At 49.2% G+C, this 20,137-nt stretch overlaps 1 protein-coding gene across 5 annotated transcripts in view; it reads right to left on the bottom strand.

The window, feature by feature from the left end:
* Positions 1-5,329: 5,329 nt before the first annotated feature.
* The window catches only part of EXTL3 (exostosin like glycosyltransferase 3), a 224,682-nt gene continuing 209,874 nt past the window's right edge, over positions 5,330-20,137 (bottom strand). For all 5 annotated transcript variants that reach the window (XM_073335627.2, XM_073335629.2, XM_073335628.2 and 2 more), the window contains 3 exons: positions 18,475-18,619; positions 17,004-17,132; positions 5,330-9,632 (listed from right to left, as the gene is read on the bottom strand). In XM_073335627.2, coding sequence (XP_073191728.1) covers positions 9,423-9,632; positions 17,004-17,132; positions 18,475-18,619 — 484 coding nt within the window. In that variant the 3' untranslated portion in view covers positions 5,330-9,422. The remainder of the gene's footprint in view (positions 9,633-17,003; positions 17,133-18,474; positions 18,620-20,137) is intronic.

Genomic DNA, 20,137 nt, shown 5'->3' with positions numbered 1-20,137 from the left:
AACCTTGTTCCCGAGCTGTGCCTGAGTCCTGGCCCAGTACACCCCGACTGGCGGGCAGCTGTCATGCAGAGTGACACAAGCCTTTCCCTTCACCCACCCAAAAGTACTTCGGTCTTGGCTAATCTCCTGAGTTTGGCAAGGTTATTGGTCCTGAACTGCAAACATCCCTCTTCTACCTCCACTGAAAAAGCTGGAAGAAAAGGAGGACTTGTGGCACCTTAGAGACTAACCAATTTATTTGAGCATAAGCTTTCGTGAGCTACAGCATCCGATGAAGTGGGCTGTAACTCACGAAAGCTCATGCTCAAATAAATTGGTTAGTCTCTAAGGTGCCACAAGTACTCCTTTTCTTTTTGCGAATACAGACTAACACGGCTGTTACTCTGAAACCTGAAAAAGCTGGGTTAGCAACAGAGAACCATGCTGGTTTCGTTGCAGAGAGACGAAATCCTTTATTTCTCCCTTTTTCGCACAGGCACAGCAGCAGGACAACCTTCCTTGAGTCCAAATCGTGGACGTTGCTTCAACCTTGGCCACAGAGGAACCAGGGTAGATTCCCTCTTCACAGCCCTGTCAGTTGGTCTTTTGGCCGAGGCCTACACCAAAAGCAGCTAATTGTAGCGGAGTCTTTTGCAATCAGGGCACTGCCACTATGATTCACATCACACCCGTCACTGCAGAGCCCCCAGGAAGTCGTTTTCAGTCACTGCTGGCTCAATTTCAACCGGTGATTCAGACACGAAAGGCTTTACAGCCCCTTACCTACCTTCTGAGCCATCAAGACCCACCTGCTGGCCTCCCAGATACCGTGGGTGGTGAGACTTGTGCTATGACTCATCCCCGCACCCCTCCAGTCAGCGAACAAGCCAGCGTGCCCAGGCTAGAAACAGGCATGTAGGAATGGGCTTCGCTGCGAATGGAAAGATTGGGAAACCGGCCTTCAGGGCTCCAGGCCTCTCCTGCCCGTAGCAGCAGCAGCTGGGTGGCTCGCCCTCCGTTCTATAGCCTGGGGTGAGAAATGGGGTGGAGAGAGTGGGGATGAGGAACAGTTGGGCAGGAAGTGCGCTCACTACAGTTCTCCCCGCAGCAGCTGCCGCCTCTGAGCCACGGGTCCAGCGGCACAGCACACACGCGCTCCAGGAACACAGCCCGGCTTTACAGATTACCCCTGGCCTTGCAGCAAGCGCCGGAAAGCTGCCTAGCTTTCCATTCGCGTTCAGACGGCTGCACACTTAACCAATAGCTCCACCCCCCCCCACTCGTGTCCCTGAGAACGTCCCAGACAAAAGGGACTCCCAACTCCAGCACCTGCTGCTCCCGCTCCCAAAGGATTTCCGGACCAGTCACAGAATCCAGGGGGTGAAATCCTGGCTCTCTTGAAGCCAGTGGGAGCTTTGCTGTTGACCTCGCTGGGCCCAGGGTTTCCCCCCAGCGGTCCATTCACGCTCGGTCAGTAGTTACAGCGGGCGATAGGGAACCAGAAGGCCTGTATTCTCTCCCCAGCTCCAGCACTGGCTTCCTGGGTGACCTCGGCCAGGTCTCTCTTGGTCTCTCTGTGCCTTAGCCTCCCCACCTGTAACCCGAGGATGATTGCGCCTAAGCCTGGCTTGCAAAGCACACTGCGATCTGGGGGCGGAAGGGGCCAGGAGGGCACAGCACTGCTCCCCCCGCACCCCACTCCCCCCCGGGCACAGCAAAATGGTGGTTTAGAACAGCTGCTGCTGTGTCATCAACGCTCCCACTCCACGGATCCCTCTGGTAAACCAGGGGCCGGGCAGAGAGGGGAACCTGCCCACAGCCTTGGCAGGGGCAGAAAGAACACAGCCACTCGGGGCAGGTCCGCGCCCTGCCCCCGCCACGCCTGGGAAGGGGGAGGGATGATGAGCCGGTGGAGCGCCCCCCCCCCCCAGGAATGGGGAGGCCTGAGCAGGGGGTGCTGCTGCAGCTGCCCCCCAGATCTGTGCATGTACCTGGGAAGGACCACAGGAGCTGCCGGGGAGGCTTGGGGAGTGGGTGGGTGGGAGCACTGGGGTGGGGGGTGCAGAATGTTTGTGGAGTTGAGGCCAGCACATGCAGGGGCAGAAGTTAGGGCAGGGGGGTGTTACCAGTGCTTGAAGTGGCCTGAGACACTGTGTGTGTGTGTGTGTGTCGGGGGGAAGGTCTATCATGGCTCCCACATCTGCCCATCCCCCTTCCCAGCAACTGTCTGCTCCCAACCACAGCAATCCAGTTCTCCTAATCCCCACATCAACTGTCCCCCCTTCCCCCAATTCTGCACCCGAAGCCTCACCTCTGCTGATCCTGGCGTTCTTCACCCCTCTCCCTTGCCCAAGGAGATCCCCATAGGGCAATCAAACTCTAGAGAAAGCCACGATCCTACCTCCCTATCCCCTCCATCAACTCGGCAAAGCACGTTGCATTGGAGGCTGTCCGGCCATCACACCAGCTCCCCGGGGCACACAGGCAGGAGCCGGCTGCAGCCCCACGGCATTTACATTCCTTGGTGGTTACAGCTGGAATGCTGAGGGCCGGGGCAAGGGACGCAGACACGAAGACGCCCGTGATCCAAACTCCCCTGATCTCAGGAGATAGTCACAGCCAGGTGGGAGTTTTACCATCGGCCAAGCTACCACGGGGCAAACGTCCCACTAACAACAAATAAATAAATACACCGAGCTTTTCTCTAGCACTTTCCAGCAGCAGGTGTCAAAGGGCTTTACCAAGGAGGTCAGCATCATAAGCCTCATTTTACAAATAGGGAATCCGAGGCACGGGGAGTTGACGTAATTGGTCCATGGTTACCCAGCAGACTGGAGAGCTAGATAAACACCTAGGAGTTAGGATACTGACCCAGCCATATACACCATGTTCCCCTTAGGGCTGGCCTAGGACTGTACAGCTGGGGCAATTGTCATGGGCCCAGCCCAGCCAAATCTAGCTCCCAGCTTTTAGCCAGAGGCTTTAACTCCCAGCCAATGGGACTGCCAGCCAATGAGCACCTTCTCTGCCCTCAGCTCCTCCAATGGGAAACCCAGCAAGGCAGAGACACCAGACAATGGTACAATATTCTGAATGTGAGGGTGTGCAGGTGTGTGTGGGGGGGTTGCTCCCTTTCTGAGCCAGTTGCTGCTTTCCCTCCACCCCACACCTGCTCCCTCCCATCACCTCTCCTGGCTTGGAGCTGACAGCACAAATGCTGAATCGTGACAGGAGAGGGTACAGCAGAAAACGTCTACAAGCAACAGCAGGATTCGAAGCACCTCCCTCTGCTGTCTGGCTCCAACCCTCCTGCTCAGCGGTAAGGGGGGCAGACTGGGGCCTCAGCAGGACAGGCCTGTGCTGTGAGTTCCTACCTTGCAAAAGCCCTGAACACAGAATGATGTCTCTGCTACAGGGACCAGAGATAATTGCGCTCACCTGGTTTGGCTTTCTAATGGTCGGCACACTGGCCTTGCCACTCCATGCATGTCTCTGGGAGCACAGGTCAAGCAAGCCTGAGTGCTGGTGCGACAGCCACTGGGTGCTCTCTCTTGCAAGGCTGACCCTCCCAAGACCTGTAATAGGAGCCTGGATCGGTCGGTTTGGGGCAGATGTTGCCCATCTGCGTAGAAGTGAACCATTCTGGTCTCCCCCTTACCTGCAGCTCCCTTAATGTCTGTTCTTCTGCCCACTGGTCCTTCCCAATCAGTGAGCAAGACGCACAAATACACTCAAGTTAAACGCTCTGTTTATTTGATCCTTTTACAAAATCCAACATACGAATATTGTGCTCGTGTCAGAGGGGCTTTTTCTTCCTTTGTTTTTTTTTTTTAAATATTTTACAACCATTTAAAACCTGATGCTCACAGAGCAGTTAACACAAACACGGGGCTGGGGGAGAGTTTGGGATCCACTGTGAGGACAATGGGAGTTAACCCAAAAGATGATACAGTAACAATATACAGTCAGTTGGATTCCACTGAAGTAGAAGATGCTATTTACAGTGGACACGTACAGCCACATACGTGACACGAGAAAGACCTTGCTTCATTACCAGGGAACCCTCTGGCCCACATGCCCACTCCAATGTTAAGGAGCAGAGAGAAAGGGACTGCATTGCTTATGGCCCAAAGAGGGGAGAAGTGGTGGATGGTGGATTAGAGTGATGGGGAGTCATCGTGCCAGTAGACGCTGGAGACGTGCTGGCTTTGGACTGCTTGTGCCCCAACCCCTAACGATGCTCAGTGAGAAATTTGCTTTGCCTGAAATATAACGAGGCAGCTGATTGGCTAATTCTGACTCCCTCACCCGTCCTGATAGCAGCTGTTGAAATACAGGTTGCAGTAAGCTGGCAGAATGACACTCACCCTGGTGTTACTGGCCTTGCACTGCCTGGCCAGCAGGAATCATACTGCCCCACCCACTCAGTCTCCAAAAGCCAAACGGCTGCTGATTTCACCGTATGCTGCTCTGCAGGTGAAAAGGCACCACCAACCAGTATGGCACTGACCAGCACCAATGGCTGGCATTAGGGAGAAGTTTACAACCGTTCCTAGCCTGCATAACAGGGGTGAGTCTGTTGCGATAGTCGCTGAAACCAAGCTGCAAGGCTGCCTTGCAGTAAGGCGAACGACCTGATTTACAATAGGCAATGGACAGAGTCGCAAGGTGGACAAGTGGGACCCATGTCACCCTTGGAGTTACAGAGGGACGAAACTGGGCCATTACCTCCGGAAGGAGATACAGCCACCGCAGCCTGTAGTCTGTTCCTTTCACACCTGACATGTAGGACCACAATAAACCAGACCAAAAAACACAGCTGGGAGCCCAACTGCAACAGCCTTGCAAGGAGATACAAGCGATCTCCCTTTGGAAGGGAAAGAGCATTTGCAATACCGATGAAGGACGGGGGAATGGGACGGGGGCGGGGAAGGCCCAGAACAGTTTGGTTTTCAACCTTTAATTTATACATTTGACTGGCTTTAAAAAATAATAAAATAAATGGATGGAAATAAACATCCAGTAGCAAACCAACACACAGAGTTTTAGATTTTGAGCTGCCAGAATTGCTGTTCTGAGGCTTCAGCTTGCCAGAGCAGCACAGCTGCTTGTCATGACAATCTGTTAGGTCGCTGGCTCAGCGTGTCGAACGGCAGCCGTGCCTCGTGGCTGGTGGGTCTGATAATACCAGCAAAGTAGTAATAACATTTTAAAAAACCCACCAGCAATGCAAATAGATCAACACCACACCCATCTTTGATTATTACACACTTCTTTGAGCTTGGTATATTTCAGCCTGGAAAATAATAAAATCATTGGAATAATAAAATCGCCCCGAAGATTTTGAAAATAATTTGATCACAAGTTTTTTTTATATATATATACACATTTTACAATTTTTGTTATAAAGTGCAATCCACAGTCTGCATTCATCTCCATTTTAAATTCTTGCTTGTTTCCTGCGGGGTCGTGTAAGGGAGAGAGCTGAGGGAGTGAGCTACATCTTTGTGGGATGGAAGAGGATCTACATCCCACACAAACACCTATGCTGCTGTCAAAAGCATCTTCTTTAGGTCCAACCTCACGAGAGGAGAATTAATGAAGACAACAGCAGAAAGGTTTGCGATTCTTTTCGGTGAGCTTAAGACTTGTCTGTAGGGATGGGTATTCAGGATCATTCCTGCCAATGAGGAGTCCGGTACATTTGCTAACAGTCTTGTGCTACTTTTGCACCATGAGGGAGCGGAAAGATGATGTCACAGGCTCCTTCACTGTCTATCAATGGTCACTGGTTGCATTTTTAAGGACTGTTACCCTTCAAAGGGTTTGTTTCGATAGCCTGATATTTTTGTGGCTAAAAACAAATTTAAAAAAAAAATTGATCTTGTTTCATTACACTCCACAGTGCTGGAAAACATGAAAAGATACAAAGTGACATGTCCTCTGCTCTCCTGGAAACAGGAGCATTGCCCTTAGCAGCATGCCATGATGGGTAGCAGTTACCCGCACAGTGGAGAGGTAGCGGGGGAGTTTCCACCATGGGGCTCAGATTTTCTGCGGGGTTCACATGGACAATCAGCTAAAATACAGCCATGTGCAGCTGATCATGTACCTCTCAACTAACCGTACTGGAGACTTGATGTAAGCTACTGAAAATGAGATTTGTGGCTATAGTTCTCAGCTTTAAAGACAATCAAAATAACAGTTCAAGTACCAGGTCAGTTACCTTACTGATTATATGCCAAATGCACCGATAGCTAGACCGAGACGGGGAAGAGAGGGGTATGTGGCAGATTGCTCCATAAAAATGGGCATTGCTTGTAATCTTGCAGGAGCTGGCTCATCGATCCTTGCTCCGACAGGCTCCCATTCTGTAACATCGCAGATCACAACAGGAACAACAAACTGACCAGGGGGCAAATAAGAAGCGGGCAGTTCCCGCCCCGCCCCACGACAACCAACCCTCCCCAGGAAAGTTTGGAAAAAGGCACCCTATTGTTAAAGGGACCCAGTCACATTTCCCTCTGACAGCTTTGCAACTACCATAATAACCAACCCGCTCTGGTTACTAACAGTAAGAGGAAGGTATCTTGGTCTCTGTTGGGTGCATTTGTGGAGAGCAGTGACACTGTTTTGCTGCTGGTCAGTGGCATCACTCTCATACACAGTTCTGCAGGCACAACTCCTCTGAAGAGCAGCAGGATGTGCAGGGGTGTTTCCCAGTACCAGCGGTCAGAAGGAATGTACCCAGAAAGGAAGAGGAAGGTGGTCTTGGCATGGCTGGTGCTGGCTGCTTTCAGGCCTGTCCAAAGGACCTGTAGAAACACAGCAGTGGAACACGAAACCCCTTTGTTTCGCTCCACATGGCTGAGAAACTCTGGTAGTTGGGGTGGCACTTTAGATCTGGATCCAGCACTGGCAAGAATCAGGGTCAGGGAGATGACAGGATAATATTAAGGATGATTTTAGATGGCAACGGGGGACAATTAATACATACAGAGAGCGCTCCTGGGACGCGGCTACTTTACCCTCTGCAGGCTGCCGTTAAAAATCAAGTAGAACAATTGAAGTGGCACGGTCATTCTGAAAAGAAGAACTGTGGGGTCCTTTCTTGCATTATGGGAAATGAATGAGTGCGCTGCCGAGGGCAAGGGAGCAAAAAAAAGAAACCGCAGCAGCAAGAAGGGTGCAGATGCCAGGGAGGGTCACAGAGCACCACGGACAGATCCGGGGCAGTTTGCTTCAGAGGAAGATGAGCAGGCTCAGAGTGGAGAAAACAGTGAGGTTCAAGAGACCCTCCCAAATTCTGCAGGAGGAGGAGTTTGTTTTAAACTCCAGTGCGATCACCGCCAAAGGAGGAAAAGCCGTCCTGCAGCAGTGTGTTTGTGTGTGTCCCCTGCTGTGGCGGGGGGGGGGGGTGTGTGTGTGCGCGTGTAGGAGGGGAGATTTTAAGGCAGGAACACTGAAGCCCATGGCTGTCTTATCTGACTGCCCTGGGGGGTGTAGGCAAGTGAGTATACCATGGCAGGTGTGGCTTTGTAAAGCAGCCAGTCCCGCTGGTACTTCACTTAGGTCCTCCTGGCAGTTTAAAGCTGTGTAACGCTCAGAGGGGGGGTGTATTCTCTCCCTGCTGCCCCATGAAGACCAGAGCAGCATTTGACACAATCCCAGAAGGAGAAGCAGAGTAAGTCCTACTGAATCTGAGCCCCCAGTTCTGAGGGGCAGGGCAGTGGGAAGCCCTGCTCACCACCACCACCGGCGCCCTCTCACCGAAACCAGCTTCTCTGAGTGCATCTACACAGCAATTAAACACCAACAGCCAGACTGGGCCAGCTGGCTCCAGCTGCGGGGCGCTAAAATTGCTGTGTAGATGTTTGGGCTTGGGCTGGAAACCAAGTTCTGGGACCCCACGAGAGGGAAGGATCCTGGAACCTGGACTCCCGCCTGAGCCCAAACATCTACCCAGCAATGTTTAGCCCTGCCGCCTGAGGCCTGGAAGCCCCAGTCAGGTGCCCTGGGCCAACCATGGCCATGCTGCAGGTCTTTTATTCCAGTGTAGACGAACCATATAACACGCCTGCCTCCCCATGCACCTACTAGCAAAGCAATGGCCAGCTCCCTCTGCCACCCTGGGGAAGAAGCTGCTCCCACCAGGCTTGTGCGTGTGACCATCCCCCCAGGGTTTTGAATAAGCAGCACCTGCCTTTTTTACTCCGTTAACGATGACGCCCTGGAGCCTTTGGAGTGAATCTTGTGCCGTTCTTGGCACAGATCTCCAGGTCCAGCAAATGAAGCCCCTAGAGGATGGGGAGCGTTCCTGATGCCCTTGCTGAAAGGCCAAAATAGAGACAATTTAAACCAAGCTCCCTTTACAACTAAGCAGGCTTCGGAAAACCACAGGGCCTCAGGATCGCCCCAGATCACACTCACCCTGGTTACTGCAGACGTCTGTCACCACAGAAGCAAGGTTTAAGATCCCCAAACAGGAGCCAAGGCTGTCAGAGTGGCTGAAGGTTAATAGTATTCGTGCAGTGAGGAGCAGGAAGGGAAATGAGTGAGATCAGGGTGGAGAGGAACTGGGCTGGAACTCCAAGTGCAGGTTGGGTGTGTGCAGCGGTAACCGAATCCCTGAACAAGTGTGGCAGCTGAAGCCAGCTGAAGGACAGGTGGACAAGGACGCCTCGTAAATCTGGTGCTAGGAGCCGGGAAAGACATTGGGGAGGGAACCTCTGGAACCCCCCCCTCTCTGCCCTTCCCTCTCTGGGCTGTGAGGTGAAGGCGGTGGTTGGGGAGGGTGGCGGGGGTCTGACAGGGGAGGTGAGTTCATCGATGTGACGCCGGAAAGGCCTCAGTAGCCAGAGAGGAAGATAAACCAGAGGCATCGCACCTGAGGAGCACGGCCCGCTGCTTGCACCGGCTCGTTATAACTTGGGCCGATCGAAACAGGGAGGGGAAGCAAGAGAGTGACTGTACCCCTGCCCCGAAACGAGTTAGCACAGAGGACAATTGACAGACGCAAGAGCTGCTTGGGGGCTGGGAATCGCCCCGCCCCCGCAGTATAGACAGCCCGGCTTTTTAAAAACAAAAAAAAAAGCCTCACTCGGCAAATCTAAAACACTTTCATTTTAAATAACAAGCATGTAGAAACTGGTCGCCCCTGGCTAATGGACTAGCTGAGCTACGAACCAAAGTCTCCAGTTCCTTGGCGTACGATCCTAGCCAGTGTCTTCACGCAGGTCAGATGGGCCAGTTCCATTTAACGAGGCGCAGTTACCCTGGGGCGGGCGGGCAGAAAGTATTGATTAGAATCCGTGATTTCCCCTTTGGCTTTGCGTCGCAGCCCGTACTGGGAGTGTTCCTCACTCAGAACCCGGCGCAGATTGCCACCCCTCCGCCTCTCGCCCGTGCCCAGAGTGCCGAAGGGGCCCCCCCACGATCCCGTCCTAAATGAATTTGAAGCATTTAGTCTTGTCGTGAGGCAGGCGGGTCTTGAAGAGGACGGAGTCCACACGGAACTGGGTGTACAGGAGAGGCATGTGCCCGTACACCTTGACGAAGAAGTTGATGCACTTGTGCCGCTCGTGGAAGTGCGAGTCGTCATGCGAAAGGGCCTGAGGGCAGCCAGGGCAGCGGAAGGTCCAGCGCGAGGTCACCTGGGAACAGAACAGAAGAGCGGCCATGCTGGGTCACACCAAAGGTCCATCTAGCCCAGTGTCCTGTCTTCCGACAGTGGCCAGTGCCAGGTGCCCCAGAAGGAATGAACAGAACAGGGAATCCTCAAGTGATCCATCCCCTGTCACCCACTCCCAGCTTCTGGCAAACAGAGGCTAGGGACACCATCCCTGCCCATCCTGGCTAATAGCCACTGATGGACCCTACATGAACTTATCTAGTTCTTTTTTGAACCCTCTTATAGTCTTAGCCTTCACAACATCCTCTGGCAAAGAGTTCCATGGGTTGACTGTGTGCTGTGTGAAGAAATACTGCGTTTTGTTTGTTTTAACCCTGCTGCCTATTAATTCTTGTGGCCCCTAGTTCTGGTGTTATGAGAAGGAGTAAATAACACTTCCTGATTTACTTTCTCCACACTAGTCATGATTTTATAGACCTCTATCGAATCCCCCCTTAGTCATCTCTTTTCCAACCTGAAAAGTTTCAGTCTTATTAATCTCTCTTCATATTGAAGCTGTTCCATCCCCCTAATCATTTTTGTTGCCCTTTTTTGAACCTTTTCCAATTCCAATATATCTTTTTTGAGATGGAGCAACCACATCTGCACACAGTATTCAAGATGGGGGTGTACCATGGATTTATACAGAGGCAATATGACAGTTTCTGTCTTACTATCTAGCCCTTTCTTAATGATTCCCAACATTCTCTTCACTTTTTTGACTGTTGTGGCACACTGAGTGGATGTTTCAGAGAGCTAGCCACAATGATTCCAAGGTCTTTCTTGACTGATAACAGCTAATTTAGACCCCATCATTTTATATGTATAGTTGGGATTATGTTTTCTAATGTGCATTACTTTGCATTTATCAACATTTAATTTCATCTGCCATTTTGTTGCCCACTCACCCAGTTTTGTGAGATCCCTTTGTAGCTCTTTGCAGTCTGCTTGGGACTTAACTATCTTGAGTAATTTTGTATCATCTGCAAATTTTGCCACCTCGCTGTTTACCCCTTTTCCCAGATCATTTATGAACATGTTGAATAGGACTGGTCCCAGTACAGACCCCTGGGGAACACCACTATTTACCTCTCCCCATTCTGAAAACTGACCATTTATTCCTACCATTTGTTTCCTATCTTTTAACCAGTTACCAATCCATGAGAGGACCTTCCCTCTTATCCCATGACAGCTTACTTTGCTTAAAAGCCTTTGGTGAGGGACCTTGTCAAAGGCTTTCTGAAAATCTAAATACACTATATTCACTGGATCCCCTTGTCCACATGCTTGTGGACCCCCTCCAAGAATTCTAGTAGATTGGTGAGGCGTGATTTCCCTTTACAAAAACCATGTTGACTATTCCCCAACAAATTATGTTCATCTATGTGTCTGACAATTTTGTTCTTTACTATAGTTTCAATCAGTTTACCCGATACTGAAGTCAGGTTCACTGGCCTGTAATTTCTGGCATCACCTCTGGAGCCCTTTTTAAAAATTGGTGTCATGTTAGCTATCTTCCAGTCATTTGGTACAGAAGCGGATTTAAATGATAGGTTACATACAGTTAGTAGGTTACATACTACAGTTAGTAGTTCTGCAATTTCACATTTGAGTTCCTTCAGAACTCTAGGGTAAATACCATCTGGTCCTGGTGATTTATTACTGTTTAATTTATCAATTTGTTCCAAAACCTCCTCTAATGACACCTCAATCTGGGACAGTTCCTCAGATTTGTTACCTAAAAAGAATGGCTCAGATTTGGGCATCTCCCCACATCCTCAGCCATCAAGACCGATGCAAAGAATTCATTTAGTTTCTCCACAATGGCCTTATCATCCTTGAGTGCTCCTTGAGCATCTCGATCATCTCGTGGCCCCACTGGTTGTTTAGCAGGCTTCCTGCTTCTGATATACTTAAAAAATTTTTTGCTTTTACTTTTTGAGTCTTTGACTAGCTGTTCTTCAAATTCTTTTTTGGCCTTCCGAATTATATTTTTACACTTTACTTGCCAGAGTTTATGCTCCTTTCTATTTTCCTCACTAGGATTTAACTTCCACTTTTTAAAGGATGCCTTTTTGCTTCTCAGTGCTTCTTTTACTTTGTTGTTTAGCCACAGTGGCACTTTTTTGGTTCTCTTACTATGTTTTTTAATTTGGGGTATACATTTAAATTGAGCCTCTGTTATGGTGTCTTTAAAAAGTTTCCATGCAGCTTGCAGGGATTTCACTTTTGGCACTGTACCTTTTAATTTCTGTTTAACTAACCTCCTCATTTTTGTGTAGTTCCCCCTTTCTAAAATTAATGCTACAGTGTTGGACTGCTGTAGTGTTTTCCCCACCATAGGGATGTTAAATTTAATTATATTATGGTCACTAGTATCAAGTAGTCCAGCTATATTTACCTCTTGGACTAGATCCTGTGTTCCACTTAGGACTCAATCAAGAATTGCCTCTCCTTTTGTGGATTCCAGGACTAGCTGCTCCAAGAAGCAGTCATTTAAACTGTCAAGAAACTTTATCTCTGCATTCTGTGCTGAGGTGACATGTACCAAGTCAATATGGGGATAGTTGAAATCCCCCATTATTGTTGAGTTTTTTATTTGAATAACCGCTCTAATCTCCCTGAGCATTTCACAGTCACTATCACCATCCTGGTCAGGTGGTCGGTAATATACCCCTACTTCTGTATTCAGAGGAACAAACAGCATCATCTGACAGCCTGCTCCGAAGCTCCCTAGAGAGCAACGCATCCAGCAATCACTGATGTGCAACAGCAGCTTCCCAGCAGGCTGCAACCACAGAAAGGCTAGTAGAGGAAGTGAAGAGGAATACAGCTGCCAACTGAAAACACAAGGGAGGAGTTTATGGCAACCCTACTCATGTGAAAAACAGGTTCTCTAATGGCCCCAAACAAGACCTTTTAGCTGAGCACTGTGATCAGGACCTGGGCTTGCCGCCTCACTAAAGGCCATCCCTCCAGCAGCATAAGCCTCAGGAAAGCCATGCATTCAGTACACAGACTGAACACCACCACTTCCTTCAGCAGCTGGGCTTTCCTTTTAGGTCTCCCATCCAGGTACTGACGAGATCCTAACTTGCTTAGCCTGTGAGCTGAGACAGTATCACAGCCTCTGATGGGAGAGCTTCATGTAGGTACTACAACATCACACTGACTCTTCCTGCTGCATGCATGTCTAGGTCTCCGGAGGTGAAAGGCACTAACCCCACCGATACACTGAATCACTACTTCTGATCTGTGACGCTAGAAAATTCAGCACAAGCACACACAGACCCTGCTCCCTACCAGCCATGCCGGCTCATCTGTATGGCACGGTTTACCTGGCTCCCTTAAAATTGGAGCTACAATTTCATTAGATTTGGCCTCCCCCCATACACACATGCCCCAGCGATCTTGCTTGAGCAATTTGATTAACCAGGGAAGCACTCCGCCATTACACCGATGAGAGCCAGGAGAACACTTCCTAGATAGAAGGCACAGACTGAGCTCACAGAAGTTTTATTTATTTGATTATTTCAGTTCATTTCTCCAGTCCTTTTCCTGGGGAATCCATCCTACTCACACTATCAGAGGCTCACATTTCTGAGCCATTCCTGCCACCAGGAGAGCCCACAATGTACCACTGAAAAGTCTGTCTTTTTGGCAGTTCGGCTCTATAAGCATTTAAGATACACAGATAGTATCCTTACTCGGAAATCTCTGGGTTATACTGCTGGGAAAGAGTCTCAGGTTATGGAATGACACTCACGCCCCTTCCTACGTCACGAAAGAGATCCAAGATTAGAGGATACGGCAGCTCAAAGAGAAGCCATTGGCAGATGACAGGCTCCTTTCCCTGTGGCAGGCAGGCTCCCAGCAATCTGACCCTCTGACTGAAATATATGGAAGGGACATGAACAAGTAAGGAAGAAAACAGATCCTTTCTAGGAATGGGAGACAAAGTTTGGGCAAGGGGCAGAGAGATCAGTCTCACCTCAAGCCTCTGTCTTATTTCTAGGAGAAATCCGAGTCTTCCTTGATGGCTCTAAAATGTTTGGTTCCCTCCCACTGTTCCCTGCTCTCCAGCATCTCCGGGTGAGAGGGGAGCAGCGTGTGTCACAAAAGCATGAAAGGAAGTTCCTTGCAGCATTTCTGGCCTGAACTGAACCCCACAGCTAGTAACTTCCTCCAACTTTTCCACAGCATGGACCAGACTTTATTGGGGAGCCCGTCTCATATGCACCCCTCCCCTCCCCCTGCTCATTCCATAAGAGCCATCTGGCATCCCCAGCCATGGCTTCCATGGGAAAGGAATGTCAGGAAAGGGGAAAAATCTATTTTTAGCTGCAATAAGTGCTTTTGAAAATGCTAATCATGCCATTTCCATTTGCGCTTCATTCCCCTCCCCCCTCTATCTGCTCTGTTCCTCTTTCCTCCTCCCTCCCCCCCCCCCCCCAGTGCATCTCTGCTGCCTGGCCCCCTTCTCCTCAACACAGATTCTCCATCCTGGTCAGCTCTAAATGACGTCATGGCTTGATACGAGGGTTGGAGCCCACACGCACCCAGACAAGCACTTATCAAATCCCAGCAGCACGCTTGATGCTTCATGAACAAAGACAACCACATGGCACCTGATGTGAGGCTCTTCTAGGGGCTCAGATACAGACCGTGGAACTAAGACACAGAGTGGCACAGGGACAGGAGGTGGGGTAAGACTTTGTTGGCAGAGATGATTTCTGAAGGGCTTTGTGGAAGACAGTATATACGTTTTGAGGAGGGGCCTGGAGGAAGAAGCTGTTCCAAAAGTAGGGGGCAGCATGGAAGAAGGCCCCAAGAGGAGATGGGTAGAGGTAACAAAGGGCTCAGATCAGAGGGATGCTCAGGCTCCAGGAGGAGGAAGTGAGAGTAGAGATGCCAGGAGAGAAGGACACGTCGACATGCAGACGGTGAGTGGATGAGCCTGGTCTATGTAGTCTAGGTACTGCGGGAGATCACTACAGACACTAGTCTCCCAGCCTTCACCTTTCTCTGCCCAGCAGTTGCCATAACCCAAAGCAGACCAGCTGTTAATGCAGAGAGACAGAATGCCCTGCAGCTCTACACGACTCCTAGATGAAGCAGCTGGTCCAGCACCCACCAAATCATCTAGCTACACAGCTGATCTGAAAGGCCGAAGCAATGATCAAGACTTGTTGATCATTATCAGACAGACTATAGCTAACAACCACCCAGTGTCGGAAAGACAAGAGTAGGAAGGGTCCCCCCAAACTGGGTGAATTACTGTGCAATTTCCCTGTTTCCTACAACAGATGGGGAATCTTCCATACAAAAGAAGAAAACAGAGATCGTTGGGAGTCCAAGTAAATAATGCTGGGAAAAAAGCAGGTGTGGATTCAAAAGCATGCGACCCACCTCCTAATAAAGACTCCATCAGCTCTTTACTTTCCACACTCCTAAAAGAAAAAAAATCTAGCCTTAAAAGGGACTTCACTATCATCCTGCAGTGAATTTACCAAGAGGTGATGCTGTTGGAATTAAAGCCTGAAAGGCCTAATGTGTAAACTCAAATGAGAAAGGGCTGCTGGGACTTCTGTTATATATAATGCACGTAGCTTTAAAAGGGAATTCTTGATTTTGAAAGAGTGGTTAGTTAAGATGTTTTGTGTTGAGGGGTTTGGGAGGGTGTTTCAGGAAAAGAACTAAAAATAGGTCAGTCACCAAGCTTTAGAGGAGGGTTGGGTATTTAACAAAAACTTTACTGATTGCTAAGTACTCAGAACTTTACAAAGGCTACAACTAAGCAAGTTCTGGTATATTACGGTTTAGGGAGTTTGCTGGACTTATTTCATTGGCCACTGCTATTACTTAGCATAAGTGCTTTGAAACTGAGACACCGAGGTACTAAGTGAGACAGCGGCAATCCTTCTATTAGAGTGCTGGAGACCAGTTTTCCAGCATAGTGCTCGGACGATGCTGCTTGTCTTTTCAGATTACAGTACATGGAGCTGGGAATGACGGAATCTGAGCTCAAGTCTGTATATCTGAGCAGACACAGTATTGAACAGAACGGTGTCCAGAGTCCATGCCTGATTGTGTTCTAAAGGAACAGGTAATAAGTTAACAACAAAAGAGATTCCTAGATTCCAAGGCCAGAATAAAAAGGGAGCCCTATGAAGCATATTACTGTGATTTAACTGGGAATTGGTCCTGCTTCGAGCAGGGGGTTGGACTAGATGACCTTCTGGGGTCCCTTCCAACCCTGATATTCTATGATTCTATGATATGCAACATACTAAGCACCAGCCCATCCTCCCACCCCCTCATTGTTCCTTGCCATCATTCATTGTGTTAAGATGCCGAGACGCTATGATGATAGGTGCCAGTGCTGAACCCTAAGGGAGACGGATGGCTGAACTGAGATGGACGCTCTCTGGGGTAGGCTCTGTTCCTTTGGGGACTGCAGATACATGCCTGCTTTTTCAGGAGGAATTAGTGATCCTGAGTGCCTCTGTTTTGGGGTGCTCAACCTGAGATATCATGAAACATCCGATTTTCGGAAAGTGCTGAGTACCCTCCCCTCTGAAAATCAATCCCCTTTAATGTGTCTCAATTTGGACACCCAACACCTTTACACAAGGGGCAGAGCCCATTGTTTTCTGGGACTGTGCTTCAGTGGAATCAGGTCCCAATAGCCTCATTACCTCTCTCCACCCGAGTGCGAAACTAGACCCTAGGATCTCCAGTTTATAGTAGAATGAGACATATTGCAGCATCAGAGGCTCCGCAGAGACACGCTCCACAGCAGATGGCCTGTGATGACAGAACATACAGCGCTTGGTGCAGAAATGGGCCTAAAGGTGCTAGAGGACTCTACAGACCCTAATAACAACAAGGAATTGCATCCCCTGCTTGTGCCTGTAACTTAAAGAAAGGTGCAATACCACTTACTGAGCCTCTCGGGAAGCAAGTGGATTAAAGCTATTGACTCTGATCCCTTTAGCCCTCCCTGGTCTGGGTCCTGCTGGTCTCAGAGACAAACTGTTCCTACAGTGGAGAGCAGCAGGGAGACATGCAAACAGTCCCCCAGCTCTAGGGGACTTGAGGCGTGGCTTCTCACTGATCTGTTCCAGCCCGTTTGACTACCCCTACTGCGTGCTGCAAGGTGCATCCAAGCTGGGTTTCCCTTATTCAGTGGAAAGTCTCTTGGGGCTGGTCGTCTCACTCTCACTACTGGATACATTAGTCCCTGGGCCTAGGTACACAGAGCTAAGATAGGTGCATTTCTAACAGATCAGAATAAATAACTATTTCTCCTGAAATCAGAAGCACTGTACAAGGTTCCCATCTACTGCTTTACCTTGATGGGTGGTTTCCTTGTGATGTGAGAGACTAGAAAGTTCATGGCAATATCCTCGCAGTTGATGTATTCGTCGACCATGTCACGGATGGCTTGTGGCATCACGTAAGAATACAGGTAGGCGTAGTACTGAAACAAACAAACATTCAACAGTAAAACAGACCCAAGACAGCTAGTGACATACTAGCTATGGGCCTGATCCAAAGCCCATTGAAGTCAATGGAAAGGATCCCCAGAACAATGCTGGGGGTAGGATTTATCTCCAAGAGAAGTTCTGCTTCATTCACTCACAGAGTAGCAGCAAAGCCACCCCATGGCTGCCATTACAGACCTGCAACTCCTGGGATCCCACTCCATTGCAATCCGGACACACATGGCCACCTCAAATCTTGCTGGTCAGTCTACACAATGTTTCTGCTGCATCTTGGTCCCTTCCCAGCAAGGGATGATGGTACAGAATGAGCCCTTTAAAGACCTAGCCCCTCACTGTCCCAAAAGGATACAAATAGTCTCTTTGTTCTCCACTGCCTTCCCCAGATGGGGAGGAAGGAAGAAGGCTCTGAACACCTGATGGAGCTCTCTGCATCTGTCCCCAACTCCCCTCTTTTTATAGCAGTAGCCTCAGATACAAATCAACTTAACCATCACCTTTCTAGCTTCTGAGCCCACTTCAGGATTCTTTTACATCTGGTAACCACAGGAGCCAGAGTTTCTGTGGTGACCCTGTTACCCCTTGCCACACTCGGGATGCATAAAATTAGATCCCAAAATAGGGTTGCTGCTAATTTTAGCTGTTCTTTGCTGGGAGAACCTGGGGCTGTGATTTCCAAGCTGCCTGAGGGATTTGGAATCCTAAGTCCCATTAAAACCAATGAGATTTAGGAGCCCAACTCCCCTAGCTTTGAACCTTAGTTTTTCATTAGTGAAATGCTTTGTGGCTCCATCGTGAAGGGTGCTAAGTACACAGGTGTGTAAGCTATTGTTGGTGTCACAGCAGTGAGCTTTTATGGACATTCCGCAGATTCCTAAGGACTGGGAGCAACAATCCAGGGCTGGGCATCTGAACCCAGACTCCTGCATGGCAGGGCAGTGCAATAACAAATCACTAAGCCAACCCAGAGAAGACCTGAACACTTTGATGGCTGGCATCACAGCATCTAAGAGAATTGCCGCAACTGAATTGGCCACATGCTCAGTCTCTCTCCCTCAGCTCAGAGCCATTCTATGCATCTTTCCTCAAATAAGCCGCATCTCTTGGGACACGTATATATTAACCTTTCTTCAGCAGGGTTTCCGTTTGCAGTGATTAATGAAGCTTATGTTGAGAATCTGAGACGCAAGAGAGAAGGAATGGTCAATTCTGGCACTAGTTTTTTAATCGAAAACTCAGGCTACTCTAAAAAGGAAAAGCAAAGCTGAGAGCTGGCCAAGGAGTACTGAGACTGGGTTCTCTCTGACCACTTGCTCTTACCTTATGAAAGAAGGCAGCACCAGTCAGCACCATGGACAGTTCACAAGAGTAGTTTGAGTTATAGAGCCAAGATTGATGGGGGATGTCCCACGCATGGTATCGCCCAGGGAATCCAACAATGCGGTCCCTTGCCTCTCTCCAGACTCTGCAAATGTAAAGACAGAACTTCAGTGGGGCAAGACCACAGCACACTCAAACTGTGAAAAGAATCACACAACCCACAACTGTAGTGTGGCTCTACCTAATAATGAAGATATGGATGGTCAGCCAAGGATCCCCAGGCCATAAAACAACGGCATGAAACAGGCACTCGGCAAAATCCTGGCCCCACTACAGTCAGTGGCAAAACTCCAGTTAGGCCAAGAGTTCACCCATTATCCCCATTTTACAGATTCAAAAACTGATGCATTCAGAGGTTAAGGGTGGAATTTTCAAGGACAAGCAGCATCAGTCTAACTCTGCTCCCATTGGAGTTGATGGGAGTTTTAGCACTGATTGCAGTGGGAACAGAGTTATGTAATACTGAGCACTTTTTGGAAATCCCATCCTAAGAAACATGCCTGAGATCACATAGTAGGGCTGGAAACAGAATGCCAAGGCTCCTGACTGCCAGATTCAGCTCTAAATGCTAAAGAAACACTGGTGATACACTACAAGGAGCAAACTCCACAGACAGGGGCCCTGGCGAAAATTCCTTTTGTCCCAAGGATCTCGAAGTGCTTTAGAAAGAACGTCTAACACACAACGGTACTGGCTGTACTCTGAGCTCATTCAAAACTGATCTTTCAATCCCATGCAAGTTTATCATCATCCAACCAACTTTTCCAAGCTCAGTCATGGACACTCTCCAGTACCAGCAAGCTTCTCAGTCCAGCCCCTTTCAAGCAGGGCAAGAGGCTGGTTTGGGTTGGTTTTCCATATGGAAAGAATATTTTTTCCACATCCCCTAACTTGTAAATTACTCAAGGGATTTTCCACAGACTTCAAAACAAAAAACAACCACCCCAAGTATCTTCTGGACAAGAGAAAGCACGGAAAACGAAAACCCAAATGAAATGTGCAGAAAGTTATGAGCAAGGAAAAGCCGGTTATAACAGAAATGGTTTTGTTTGCTACCAAGCCCACACCATAACATAGATCACTCACTTCAAGATGTTTTATCAACTAAGGATGAAAAGTTAAATAAAATCAACATTTCAGCTACTTTTGTTCCTAACTGTTTTCCCCTGAGAGGGGCAGGGTCATGTGTGTGTAGTTGAGGCACAGAACTGGGAGTCTAGATATCTGCGTTCTGTTCCCGGCTCTGCTACAGACCCCCCCTGTGTGACCCTGAACAGGTCACCCCACATCTCAGCTTCCTCATCTGTCTAGTGAGGGTAACGCTGACCTCTCTCCAGGGGATGGGGGGAGGCTAAAGTCACTGGTGTTTGTAAAACACCAGGATATTAGCAGATGGGAGGTGTGCACAACAGCTAAGTATTATTATTCATCGTCACAGAAATTGGAGCTTTGCCAACTCCCCACCCAGCTGTGCAGGAGCGGGCATAACAGCCTGGCAGGATCTGCTCTCCACTCCTCCCCTCTGGCCACGTGGATTCCCCATGAAGGGGAGGAAGGGGCCTCTGCACACCCCCTTTCTCCCTTGCACAGCCACATAAGAGGG

This window comes from Lepidochelys kempii, chromosome 3 (genome assembly GCF_965140285.1).
Source record: "Lepidochelys kempii isolate rLepKem1 chromosome 3, rLepKem1.hap1, whole genome shotgun sequence".
NCBI classification, from domain to species: Eukaryota; Metazoa; Chordata; order Testudines; family Cheloniidae; genus Lepidochelys; species Lepidochelys kempii.
This window is presented reverse-complemented; position numbering and strand designations above follow the sequence as displayed.